General features: G+C 40.5%; 1 protein-coding gene across 1 annotated transcript in view; it reads right to left on the bottom strand.

Annotated features, from left to right (window-relative positions):
- kif19 (kinesin family member 19) overlaps positions 1 to 13,421 on the bottom strand; it is a 191,524-nt gene that overhangs the window by 43,121 nt on the left and 134,982 nt on the right. Inside the window, exon 7 of the mRNA XM_080208830.1 lies at positions 5,908 to 6,102. Coding sequence (XP_080064956.1) covers positions 5,908 to 6,102 — 195 coding nt within the window. The remainder of the gene's footprint in view (positions 1 to 5,907; positions 6,103 to 13,421) is intronic.

The following is a 13,421-nucleotide window of genomic DNA, read 5'->3' as shown; positions in this document are numbered from 1 at the left end:
CCAACAGCACCTACTGATATTACCCAATCATTGTAATGCCACATGGATATACTCAAACGCATCCTCAATCTTCCATAGCATTCACGAAGATACTAAGATGAAGAAACTAACCCTCCCTCAGTGATAACAAAACTATATTGTTATTTAAAAATGTTGGAGAATATCAGTGGAACCACATCACTGGAGGACAAAGTCATTTGTTGATAATTCGCATTATTATTTGAATGGGTGTAAATTGAGGGAGGTGGATACTCAGTGAGACCTTGGCGTCCTCATGAATCAGTCACTGGAAGTAAGCAGGCAGGTACAGCAGGCAGTAAAGAAGCTGTCAGACTTTTGAATGGACTGACCTTGCATTAGGTTGATCTTTCTCTACACCCTTAGCTATGACTGTAACACTACATTCTGCACTCTCTCATTTCCTTCTCTATGAATGGTATGTTTTGTCTGGCGCACAAGAAACAATACTTTTCACTGTATGTTAATACATGTGACAATAGTAAAAATCAAATAAAAATCAAATTGTAGGTTGGCCTTCATAGCGAGAGGATTTGAGTATAAGAACAGGGATGTTTTACTGCAATTGTATAGGGTATTGGTGAGGTCACACCTGGAGTATTGTGAGCAGTTTTGGTGTCCTTATCTGAGGAAGGATCTCCTTGCTATAGAGGGAGTATGGAAAATTTTTACCATGCTGATCCCTGGGATGGCAGGTCTGTCATATGAGGAGAGACTAAGTTGGTAGGATCATATTCATTGGAGTTTAGAAATTTCTTCACCCAGAGGGTGGTGAATGCGTGGAATTCACCATCATAAAGTATTTGAGACCAAGATGTTGTCTGATTTCAGGAAGAAATTAGATATAGATCTTGGGGCTAAAAGGATCAAGGGATATGGCTGCAAAAGGGCAGGGGGGGGGAAATCAGGATTTTGAATTTGATGATCACCTATGATCAAAATGAATGGCGGAGCAGGTTCGAATGGCTGAATGGCCCACTCCTATGTCTAGTTTCTATTATAAAGGAAAAATGCACAAGGTGTTTGAAAAGGCAAATTTCACAATGGATTACTGACTCAGTTTTAACCTAAACAAAGCCTTCCACAGAAAATAAGAGGCAAAACCGGCAGTTTTACATCCTCAAATGTAAGACGCGTATATTCCGATGTTGGTTTTCAATAATGTTTTTCTGTAAATAGATAATTCTCCAAAAGTTGTTTGAGTGGGGCTGCAACGGGCTTTTTTAAAAAGTTGCATCGCAATAGGACAACAGTTTTAACATGAATCCCATTTGAACACTTTGTTGATTGTTAGCTGAAAATACAACGCAGCCATTTTCCAGGTTATCCATCAAATATTTATTCTGGGGGCAGATCTGCCTGTCCTCATTACGCAAGATGCACTTGCACTTGGCAAGGCCACAATCTGTTGAGAGAAAACTTAAGAACAGTAGTGTAATCGATCCACGGGAGTCAAACTGGTACAACCAGTCAGTCCTGCCCTGCAGATTAGCAGCCTCAGAAGGGAAAATATTGAAGTACAAATATTCTCAGGTCAGTTATCACACTGAAATGCCAACACTGTTTCTTCCTCAGTCCTGATGAAAGGCCAGTGACTTGAAATGTTAGCTGCTGCTTCCCTATCCACAGTGTTTTTTTTGGTTTTGTAAAACTCTTGTTTTTTCAGAAATTCTTTCTATTCTAAAAATAAAGCTATATTCCTTCCTATATCCACTAGATGGTGGTGTGATCCAGCCTGAGCATTTTGCATCCCATTTCTTTCTGCCTTCGCACATTTGTGTCCATGAGAGTAAAGCTATGAACCTGAGATACTGCACCTACACTCAAGATTTCTTTCTGTAACAATAGAGGGGTATTACCATTTCCAGAATTGTGTTTTCAAGTTTGTTTTAAGCAGTGCTGCAATCTGTACATATAAGATATATATTAAATGTAGGAGGCAATGGGTTCTTAATCTACCAGCGCAGTAGGCAGCCATTCCTTATTTTCATCATGCATAGCTATAATTGGCGCCTTTATGCTTCAGTGAGCGGAAGGTATATTATATCATCATTTAAATGTTAAACTGAAATTGCACAAAGCACAATAGAAAATGATATAAAATGCCAACTCTGCACGTTAGAGCGAGGAAGTAATTTCAGCAAATTATAGTAATTAAAAACGTGAAGCCCCTTGGATATGACATCACAATGAATGGTTTCCTCACCAACTTTCCCAAGCAGCAATGGTGTGAGCAGGGTGCTAATGGACAGATATTCAATCAAACACGCCCACTCAAAGAAATATATTTTCTTTTGATGGCATTCATTAAATGAAGTGTCAAAGCCGTGACTTGTAGCATAGATCGGCCGGGTTACACAGTAATTTCTTTAACAAGTTACTGTAGCACGAAGAGCAGGAAAGATAGTTTGATCTGAAACGGACATAGATTTAGACTGGTTGAAAAGGTGCATGTTTTCCCCAATACTTTCTTCCCACCTCATCTCAGGGGTGTGCAGTTTCATGGGTTCCAGAAACCCTTCAGGTATCCTGTTCAATTATTAACATGCGTGTCCTGAAAGGGAGTACGAGCAATGTATTAATCACGAAGAGCATCACGAATGCTCTCACCTGCTGGCCACACACTTACACATATACATTACCCAGTAGTTAGATTATAATCAGGAACAGGAACCTGGAACAATGGCACTGAGGCCAATTTTAATCTGCCCACCACAGCTCCATTCAGAAGCTAACTCAACACTCCTCAAGCTCAAGCTTTGACCTTAAACAAAACTTGACATTTTCAAGCCATCTTTCAAGCCAATCGTAATTCCTAAAATGCTATTTTATTTAGGCAGAAAGTACAGCAGATTCTGGACACCTGCAACTGAAAGCATTCATCTCCCTCACAAAACAATTTCCATCATGTTGCATTTCTTTTCTCCACAGTAGCTGTCCCGAAAGCTTAATACACTCCAACCAACTGATTCAGATTCACCAATAACTGATCTGCGAGAAAGTATCTCTTTCTAAATTCCCCAGGACCTGATGAAATGTATCCCAGGACACTGTGGGAGGCTAGGAAATTGCAGGTCCCCTAGCCGAGATATTTGAATCATCGATAGTCACAGGTGAGATGCCTGAAGATTGGAGAGTGACACATGTTGTGCCTTTGATTAAAAAGGACTGCAGGGAACTACAGGCCAGTGAGTCTCACATCTGTGGTGAGTAAATTGTTGGAAGATATTTTGAGACACAAGATCTTCAGGCATTGGACTGATTAGGGACAGTCAGCATGGCTTTGTGAGTGGAAAATCATATCGCACAAATTTGTAAGAGTTTTTTGAAAGGGTAACCAAGAAGGTGGACGAGGGCAGTGCAGTAGATGCTGGCTACATGGACTTTAGCAAGGCTTTTGACAAGATACCGCGTGGTAGGTTGTTGCATAAGGTTAAATCTCATGGGATCCAGGGTGAGATATCTAAACGGATACAAAATTGGCTTCTTGACGGAAGCCAGATGGTGGTTGTAGAGAGTTGTTCTTCAAACTGGAGGCCTGTGACCAGCAGTGTGCCTCAAGGATCAATGCTGGATCCACTGTTATTTGTCATTTATATTAATGATTTGGATGAGAATATAGAAGGCATGGTTATTAAGTTTGCAGATGACACTAAGATTAGTGGCATAGTGGACAATGAAGAAAGTTACCTCCAATTGCAATGCGAGTTTGATCAATTGGGCCAGTGGGCTGACGAATGGCAGGTGGAGTTTAATTTAGACAAATGTGAGGTGATGCATTTTGGTAGATTGAACCAAGATTTACACAGTTAATGGTAGGGCATCGGGAAGAGTTACAGAACAAAGAGATCTAAAGGTATATGTTCATAACTCCTTGAAAGTGGAGTTACAGGTGGACAGAGTGGTGAAGAAGGCATTAGGCATGCTTGGTTTCATCAATCAGAACATTGAATACAGGAGTTGAAGTTGTACAAGACATTAGTAAGGCCACACTTGGAATCTATGTGCAATTCTGGTCACCCTATTATAGAAAGGATATTATTAAACTAGAAAGAGTGCAGAAAAGATTTACTGGGATACAACTTAGACTTGGTGGATTGAGTTATAAGGAGAGGCTGGATAGACTGGGATTCTTTTCTCTGGGGCATAAGGGGCTGAGCAATGATCTTATAGAGGTCTATAAAATAATGAGGGGCACAGATCAGCTAGATAGTCAATATCTTTTCCCAAAGGTAGGGGATCTCAAACTAGAGGGCATAGGTTTAAGGTGAGAGGGGAGAGATACAAAAGTATCCAGAGGGGCAATTTTTCACACAGAGGGTGGTGAGTGTCTGGAACAAGCTGCCAGAGGTAGTAGTAAAGGCAGGTACAATTTTGTCTTTTAAAAAGCATTCAGATAGTTACATGGGTGCAGAGGTATATGGGCCAAATGCGGGCAATTAGGAGTAGCTTAGGGGTTTTAAAAAAAGGGCAGCATGGACAAGTTGGGCTGAAGGACCTGTTTCCATGTTGTAAACCTCTATGATTCTATGTAAACCTCTATTTGTGTCCCAATGCACCACTTTGAATGCAGTCATTTCACAATAATCTTTGTGCTCATTGAATGTTACACCAACAACATGTATTTAGATTTTGTCTTTTCAATACTTGCAAATTTACACCCCACCTATATAACTGATCTCAAAAACCTTACTTTAATTTGTACCTGTAGCAATGTGAGATGTCAAAGTATTTTTCTTCCATTTCAGCGCACTTTATCCTTTATTGAACCCTGTGTGAATCCTGTACGCTAATAATTCGGAATTGTTTGTTAGAATTGCAGAATCCGCAAAGCATTCTTGTAAGCGACACCCAATGGCAAGGCTCTCTCCATACCCACTGGGGTTAGAAAACAAGACTTTAGGATCGCGGACTCTGAGGCAGCAATGGCTGCCATGGAGCTCGGACTGAGTGTTAACAACTGCAACCCCCCTTTAAACTTTACTTGGTTTGACCCGAAAGACCCCCCCCGCCCCCGCTTTAACTTTTAGTTTTCAAGTGATGGGTGTGGCCTAATGAACAGACCCAATTGCTGCTGGGGAAAAAAGCCTTTAAGAAGGTAAGTTTTTGTGTTTAAAAAAGCTCTGCAGTTTAAACAATTCGCGCCACACTGAACTTCTCTCTCCTCTTTGGCCCAGGAGTTAACCATCCCCCACCCCACCCAAGAGGTAACACAAAGTCCGAGGAATTAAACTAGGGTAACACCAGAAAAAGGTTCGGGAAGCACTGCATCAACTGCAGGAATCCCCTGAGAACATCTGTAAAATTTTCATGCCAAAATAAAAATAAAAGCAAGTTTATAATAATTGCTCTGACAAAAGGTCATCCAAACTGATAGAAACAGAAAACATAGGAGGAGGAAGAGGCCATTTGGCCCTTCAAGTCTACTCACTATTCATCACGATTATGGTTGATCGGCCAACTCAATAGCCTAATCCTGCTTTCTCCCCATAACCTTTGGTCCCATTTGCTCCAAGTGCATCAACTACTCAAAACTTTAGCTCCATTCTCTCTCCACAGATGCTGTCAGCATTTTCTGTCAGCATTCAACTTCCAGCATCTGAAGTGTTTTGCCTTTATATCATTATAATAATTGCATTTCATGTGTTGGAACCAGTATGCTCCATTTAATATCATGCTTCTTGTCTGCTTGGAGCAGATTCAGTAACGTTGTTAATAAGGGACATGGGGGAATGAGTGAACACTAGTTTTAAGAATATCTGCCATGGGAACATCAGATCTCTATTATTTAAACTTCTCAATTTAGATAAGTCTCTGATTTGTTCCAATAATCTTCATGTGAATTTGTGATACTGCACCAAGTTTACAAGAGAGGCCCATGTGACCAACCTGTGAAGCTCTCTCAGATCCCGCGAGGTCAATCATGAATAGACGTCCAATTCGTACTTCCTGCAAAATGTTCTTGATGCGACTCTTCTGCCTAACTGTGACTTGCAGGACAGCATGAGATCGAGAGGAGGTTTTATTGGCTGCAGTGGGTTCCTGTGTTCTCTGTTTGTTGCCTTTCACCAACAGCTGCATTATCTGATTAAGAGAAAAAGGTTGAGTTTGGATTATGTCGAAATGACAGCACAGAAACAAGCTATAATGGGTCAACAGGTCCTTACTCCACCTTAGCTTCCTCCTATCCTTCACCTTACCCCCCCTCTGTATAATCTGCTACAGGCACAGAGCCTCAAAAGTTCCTATCGTAAAACAAGACATCTTTAGGAGCTGCCATGCAACAATTTTAATTAGTATTAAATGAGTAAAATAACTTTTAAAAAAAAATGACATTTTAGTGGACACATAATGAAGGTGAACGGTCAGGGGTTCTCTGTTTGACTATCAGCCAGCAAGATCTACTCCACGCACCATACTTATAATTCTTTGAAATTCCTGATAGGTCATGTTTCTACACATGCAGGATGCTGCAACTCTCTGGTACGCTTCACCAGCATACTGGTACAGTGGTTAACACTGCTGCCTCACAGTGCCAGGACCCTGGGTTCAATTCCTGACTTGGGTCACCGTCTTTGTGGAGTTTGCATGTTCTCCCTGTGTCTGCATGGGTTTCCTCTTGGTGCTCCTCTTTCCTCCCACATTCCAAAAGACATGCTGAATTCTCCCTCAGTGTGGAGACTAGGCAATTTTTCACAGCAACTTCTTTGCAGTATTAATATAAGTCTACTTGTGACACTAATAAATAAACTTAACTTCAGTGAATGCAACTTCAGGATGTCAAGCATGTGAAATTAGCACAGGAATCCTGAAATTACAGTCTGCTACTTGAAGACAGGCTGTGCTGTGGACCTTTACATCTCCATCAGCTCCAGAACCAGCAATCAACAGGAATTTCAACCTTCCTGTTGCTATTTGAAACCATCTAAAAAGTTCCACCTTGTTCAATTAAATCTAACTGCCTTTTAATGGTGATGAGACTAATAACATTTAATGAGCGAGCCCTGAAAAATGATTTGCTTTTTAACTGTGCAGCATCATTAAACGATCAATTAGTCGATTTTAAGATTTTCTTTTAACAAATAAGATTGACTGAAGTGATAGTGAGGCTAAAAAGGTTAAATTATGTGAAACATTTCATAGATGAGGTTTGTTTTCCTTTGAGTATAGAAGATTAAGGGATGATCTCATTCAAGTATTTTAGCTAATTAAAATATTTGACAAGATAGATAAAAAGAAATTATTTCCTCTGGTATTGTGCACTTGGGGTAAGAGGACATAACCTGCAAAACAGAGCTAAGACCATAAGATATAGGAGCAGGATTAGGCCACTCAGCCCATCGAGTCTGCTCTGCTATTCAATCATGGCTGATACCTTTTGCATCTCCATTCTCCTGTCTTTTCTCTATAACCCCAATTCCCTTATTAATCAAGGACCTATCTATCTCGATCTTAAAGACACTCAGTGACCTGGCCTCCCCAGTCTTCTGTGGCAAAGAGTTTCACAGATCCACCACTCTCTGGCTGAAGAAATTCCTCCTCATCTCTGTTCCAAGGGATCGTTCCTTCAGCCTGAGGTTGTGCCCTCTGGTTCTATTTTTTCCTACTTGTGGAAACATCCTCTCCACGTCCACTCTATTCAGGCCTCACTGTATCCTGTAAGTTTCAATGAGATCCCCCCCCCCATCCTTCTAAACTCCAACAAGGACAGACCCAGAGTCCTCAACTGTTCCTCATACAACAAGCTCTTTATTCCAGGGATCATTCTTGTGAACCTCCTCTGGACCCTTTCTAAGGCCAACACATCCTTCCTTAGACATGGGGCCCAAAACTGTTCATAATACTCCAAATGGGGTCTGACCAGAGCCTTACACAGCCTCGGGAGTACATCCCTGCTTTTGTATTCTAGCCCTCTCGACATGAATGCTAACATTGCATTTGCCTTCTGAACTGCCAACTGAACCTGCACATTAACCTTAAGAGAATCTTGAACAATGACTCCCAAGTCCCTTTATGTTTCTGATTTCCTAAGCATTTTCCCATTTAGAAAATAGTCCATGCTTCCACTCCTCCTTCCAACGTGCATAACTTCATTTTTCCACATTCTATTTCATCTGCTACTTTTTTCATCTGTCCAAATCCTTCTGCAGTCCCCACTCCCCCCAGCTTACTCAATACTACCTGTCCCTCTACATATCTTTGTATCATCTGCAAACTTAGCAATGGTGTCTTCAGTTTCTTCTTCCAAATTGTTCATGTATACCATGAAAAGTTGAGCTCTTACAGTAATACAGGGTGTTTTCTATCTGACTGAAGTGATCGTGATACACATCTGCCTGATACAATCAATATGATCTGACTGATTTTCCCCGAAGATGTCTCCAATCTAGTTAAAAGACAAAGTATTGGAGGAGGAATGTATGGGGGGGTGCGGGGTGGGGTGTGTGTGGGGGGGAGGGGGGGATTGATATAAAATACTTAAATTAACTGCGGTTTTATCATGTAAAATGGTTGTGAGGTGGAAATGGGGGAAGGATAGAATTATTCATTGCTCTTAATTGTTTCCAAAGAAAGGAAAGTTGTCATGCATACGGTTTTAGTTTAGGCAGGACTCATGATTGGAGGGCAGAAGGGCCAGACTGTGATGTACTTTTTTTTTAGCTCTTTGTTCTTCATGCAGCATTTCAGCAGTTAGTCCCCACACTGATCTTCCCCCAAACAGTCTGCTTCACACCTCACTAATACCTTTAATCTGCAGCACATAAAATATCTACTGCATCATGGATCATTGCGATAAGCATACTCTGGGCTATATTTTTTTTTACAACAAAAACTCCTATGATCATATTTTAGTGCCAATACTGAAGTACCAGATGATCCGGAAGCAAGCACATTAACAATTACTGAGCACTTGTTTGTGAAAGTAGAAAAACAGCACACATGACAACGTGACCGTTTAAATGGCTGCTCATTGATTTAGCCACTGACCTCAAAATGATCTTATCTGAATCAGTTCTGAATGGCAATCGTTGCTCTGTTCTTGCAGCCGTAGCATTTGCTTAACAACAAATGATTTGCACTTAATACCTGTTAAATACATGGTTGTCAGCCGTCGGTGGGGTGTAATACATACTGCTTGTTTGGACCTAACCACAGAAGCAAAATTTATCAACAATAATAGAATAATCAAACGGTTCCAGAACAGAAGGAAGCCATTCGACCCTTCATGTTCACGCTGGCTCTCCCTCGCTCTTGCCCTGTGGCTCTGCAATTTTAATTTCTCCTCAGATAATTATCCAATTTGAAAGCAAATCTGAATTGAATCTTCTTCCACCATACCCCCTGGCAGTGCACTCCTGATCTGAACCACCTACTGCATAAAAAAAAGCTTTCTTCATGTTGCTTTTGATTCTTTTATCCTTCACCTTTAATCAGTGTCCTCTGGTTCACAACCCTTTGGCCAATGGGAATAGTTTTTCCCTGTGTACTCTGTACAAACCCCTCATGATTTTGAGCACCTCTATCATATCTCCTCTTAATCTTCTCTTCCCTAAGAATAACAACTATATCCTCTCCAGTTTGCCAATGACCTTTATCCCCGGAGCCATTTTTGTTAATCTTTTGGCACCCCCTCTAAATCACATTCTTGCTGAGTATTGGACACAACACCCCACTTAAGGCCAAAGCAGTGTTTTATAAAGTTTCATCAGACCTTTCTTGCTTTTGTGCTCTGTACTCCCATTTATGAGATTTAGAATTTGGTATGCCTTTGTACCACTTTCGCAATTAGCCATGCCACCTTGAGTGATCTGTGCACATAGACCTCTGGGTCTCGTTGTTCCCGCACCCCATTTAGAATTTTAGCTTTAGTTCATATAACTTCTTTCTGTTTTGCTCACCAAAATATATCCCTTCCCACTCCCTTCTCTGCATTAAAGTGAATCTGCCATGTGTCCATCAGCTTATGTTAACCTGAAGTCTATCACTGTTCTGAGTCCACAATACTTCAAAGTTTTGCATCATTGCCAAGTCTTGAAATTCTAGGTTATTAATATATGTCAAGAAAAGTTGTTTCATAGTGACCCCACAGTACATCTTCCTCCAATCCAAAAAACAACCATTCACTTCCTCTCTGTTCTTTGTTACTCAGTCAACTTTGTTTCCATGCTGCCACTTTCCCTTTTATTCCATTTGTTTTAACTTTGCTGACAAGCCTTTTATGTTGCATTTCATCAAACAGCTTTTGGAAGTCCACATAAGCTATATCAACCACGTTACTCTCATCAACCCTCTCTGCTACCTTGCAGTTAATTGGAGCCTTATATGCCATTACAAAAATAATTTTTCAATATTACACAACAGAGCCCAATTTTTCCTGCCTTCCCATTCGCTTATAGACACTGATTATCCTATCGATCACAATCTATTACTCGCTGTTCTGATTTATCTTTGGGACACCACGTGTCGTCATTTGGTTTCTACTGTACAATGTGCCACCAATTGTATTTCTAATGAATGAGTTTACAATTTTCTCACATTGATCAAGGAAAATCTTCCTTCCTTTGTTGACTTTTCCAAGTACAGGTTCCTATCCTACTAAGATATTCATCAATCTTGAGTTTTCTTTGAATGGGATCCATTTTTACAGACCAGCCTTCCAACAATATCCTCATCCACCCTCACCAATTATGTCAAACTGCCAAGGATCTCAGCTTCGAGTGACACATGACACTAAACAAATATCACATTCTCATAAAACAGCAATATTAAGCATAACAAATAAAAAGTATGCTTTTCGCTGTCTGGTCCTAAAGCTCTGGTTTTCCCTCCTCTACTCTCTTTGAAGCTCTCTCTGTCTCTCCCTTTCTTCCCTAAGTCTTGAATCTGACCATGCTTTTTGTCACTTGTCCTAATATCTCCATGTGGCTCAATGTGAAATGATGTCTGATATTGTTCTTGTGAAATACCATTGAGTATTTTACTATGTTACAGGTACTACACAAATAGAACTTGTTGCTGTTCAGTAGGTGTGATAAGATTGAACTTACCTTCTCATGGAGCGGGGACCAGGAACTCCAAGCCCCAGCAGGCCCTGGGAGCTTTGTACATGCACAGGCCAAGAGTGGGTTAAAGGAATTGGCCATTCTGACAGTGGTGCACTTGCCTAAAACAAAATGGCGCAAAAAAATCCCAATCCCATAACCAGGAGCAGAATGCCACAGTGGAGAGGTTTCCCAGGCAGTGGACAAGAGGTCCCAGTTCAGACGAACAAAGAGCAGAGAAGGCAGCTCCAAACAGAAAAAGGGTTGGCAGACTTTGTGTGATGAGGGCTCAGGAGAAATCCTGGCAATTGAAGAGAGTTCAGGATGAGTCCTGGCAATCGAAAGAGGCAGCAGAAGGTTGGTGACTTTGTGCTGGGGGGTGTCAGAGTGAAGGTAACCCTTCGGAATTGTTCCAATCTGCTTAGCACAGCTGAAATTGTGCTTATGAGTTGGTGCTGGGATGCAGACGCAAGAATCTGGAGAATGGAGTCTCAGGAGTCAAGATTTAAACTGCAACATTGAGGCCATCCCTGTTGGAGCAATCTTTGGAAAAGATTCCAAGGTGAGATTTTAAGGTGAAGACTGGAATCCCTTACAAGAGAAACAGAATTTCAACAAGATTGGCTGACCCACAGTATTACTGGTGGGTTGTTGAGAAAGCCACGGAATCTGTTTTGGTTGCACAGGGCAATTGGGCGTGTTTGGCCACAACCTGCCTGTTAATTCATATGTTTCTCAAATTGGCTCCGAATGTTAGTGCACAAGACAGATATTGTAAATTCTTTTAACTTTCCGATCTTGTATAGTAACGTTTATTTTTGTATGTTTAATACCCGTGGAATCTTTTTATTCACTGAGTAAGTGTCTTGAAACTCAACCTTTGTCTATTTTACAAAGAGTAATTAATCCCTAAACAGATCTTAGCAAAGATTTAGGGGTCTTGTCTGCGATTATAATATGGGTATCAGGATATATTAGCCTAATCACTTTTGGTGCAAATGCCATAATTCAGTTGTACTTGCTCATGAACTTAAAACTTAACAGTTTACTTTGCATAATCCATAGCTTTCCTGATGTTAAATGTTCGGTAACACAATCAACAATTTTTAGAATAATAAACTATAATCATAGATGTTTAATTAATATTCTTATTGCATGTTTGGTCTTCCAACAGCATTGTGTCTGCTCAGTCGATAGGTCAAAACGTCCCACTTCCATGTGACACAGTAACGGTCACATAAAAGTGTCACAGATCAGGATCACATTATAAAACAGTGATGTATTTTCTAGGCAAAGCATATATTTAATTAGTAAAACATTTCTAAAGAAATTATACACTGCAGAAAACTGTGTATTAAAGCAGAAACAACTAAAAAAAACTGACAATTTGTACTGTAAATAATGAAATTTCACCCAACTAATAATCCATCTGAGTCCTTGAAGAACAGCAACTTGTTACAAAATAAAACTGAGGACAGCCAAGGCTCTACCTGCCAAACCTTGCAAATACAGCAAATCTACCATTAATTAGACAATTCTTCACAATTTTCATAATGAGCAAACCACTCAGTATAAATAATTATTCCAACAGTACAACTATCAAATTTACTTTGCATATACTATAAGCCATATTTAATTCAAACAAAGCTGAACCTTATATGCACCATATATATAACACGGAGGCTTGTGTGCCACCCATTTAGTTCATGCACCAGAAAGAAGAATAACTGATGAGCATTGCATTTACGAATGAGTTATTGCATTCTTGCCAGACAATAAACCAAGTGCAGTATCACATAGTCCATCCCCACTGTAAAATTCTATTCCTACCACAATCATCAATGCAAACAGTTCAGCTCTGAAGCCCTTTTGGAATGCGGTGCACAATAGATATGCCAAATGATAACTCACTGCAGTAAATTATCAGATCGAATGCAGTAAAAATGTCACTAAACACTGAATAAAATTAATTTACACAGTGTCATTAATGTCTCAGCAAAACAATCAACACTAACCAGCTGGAGAGGAGATTTTTTTTTGAATACTAGCTGATCTCCTATGGCACAGTTGTGTTATTTCGCTGTTTTAATCACCTGCTCTCGAGGGCCCACTGAGCTAGTCCCTGTAATAAAAACAAGGAGGATGCTGGAAACACTCAGCGGGTTAGGCAGCATCTGTGGAGAGGGAAATAGAGTGAATGGTGTAGCTCTGATGAAAAGTCATCAGCCTGAAATGATGGGTGAGATTTTCTGGTCCTGCCCACCATGGGAATTGTCACAGGCCAGACAGAAAACTTGACAAACCAGCCCCCGCAAAAATTCTTCTGACCTTAGGCCAGAATTTTCAACCCCTCAGCAGCCG

The sequence above is a fragment of the Carcharhinus amblyrhynchos genome, chromosome 21, assembly GCF_965287045.1.
Source record: "Carcharhinus amblyrhynchos chromosome 21, sCarAmb.v2.hapA, whole genome shotgun sequence".
Classification (NCBI taxonomy): Eukaryota; Metazoa; Chordata; class Chondrichthyes; order Carcharhiniformes; family Carcharhinidae; genus Carcharhinus; species Carcharhinus amblyrhynchos.
This window is presented reverse-complemented; position numbering and strand designations above follow the sequence as displayed.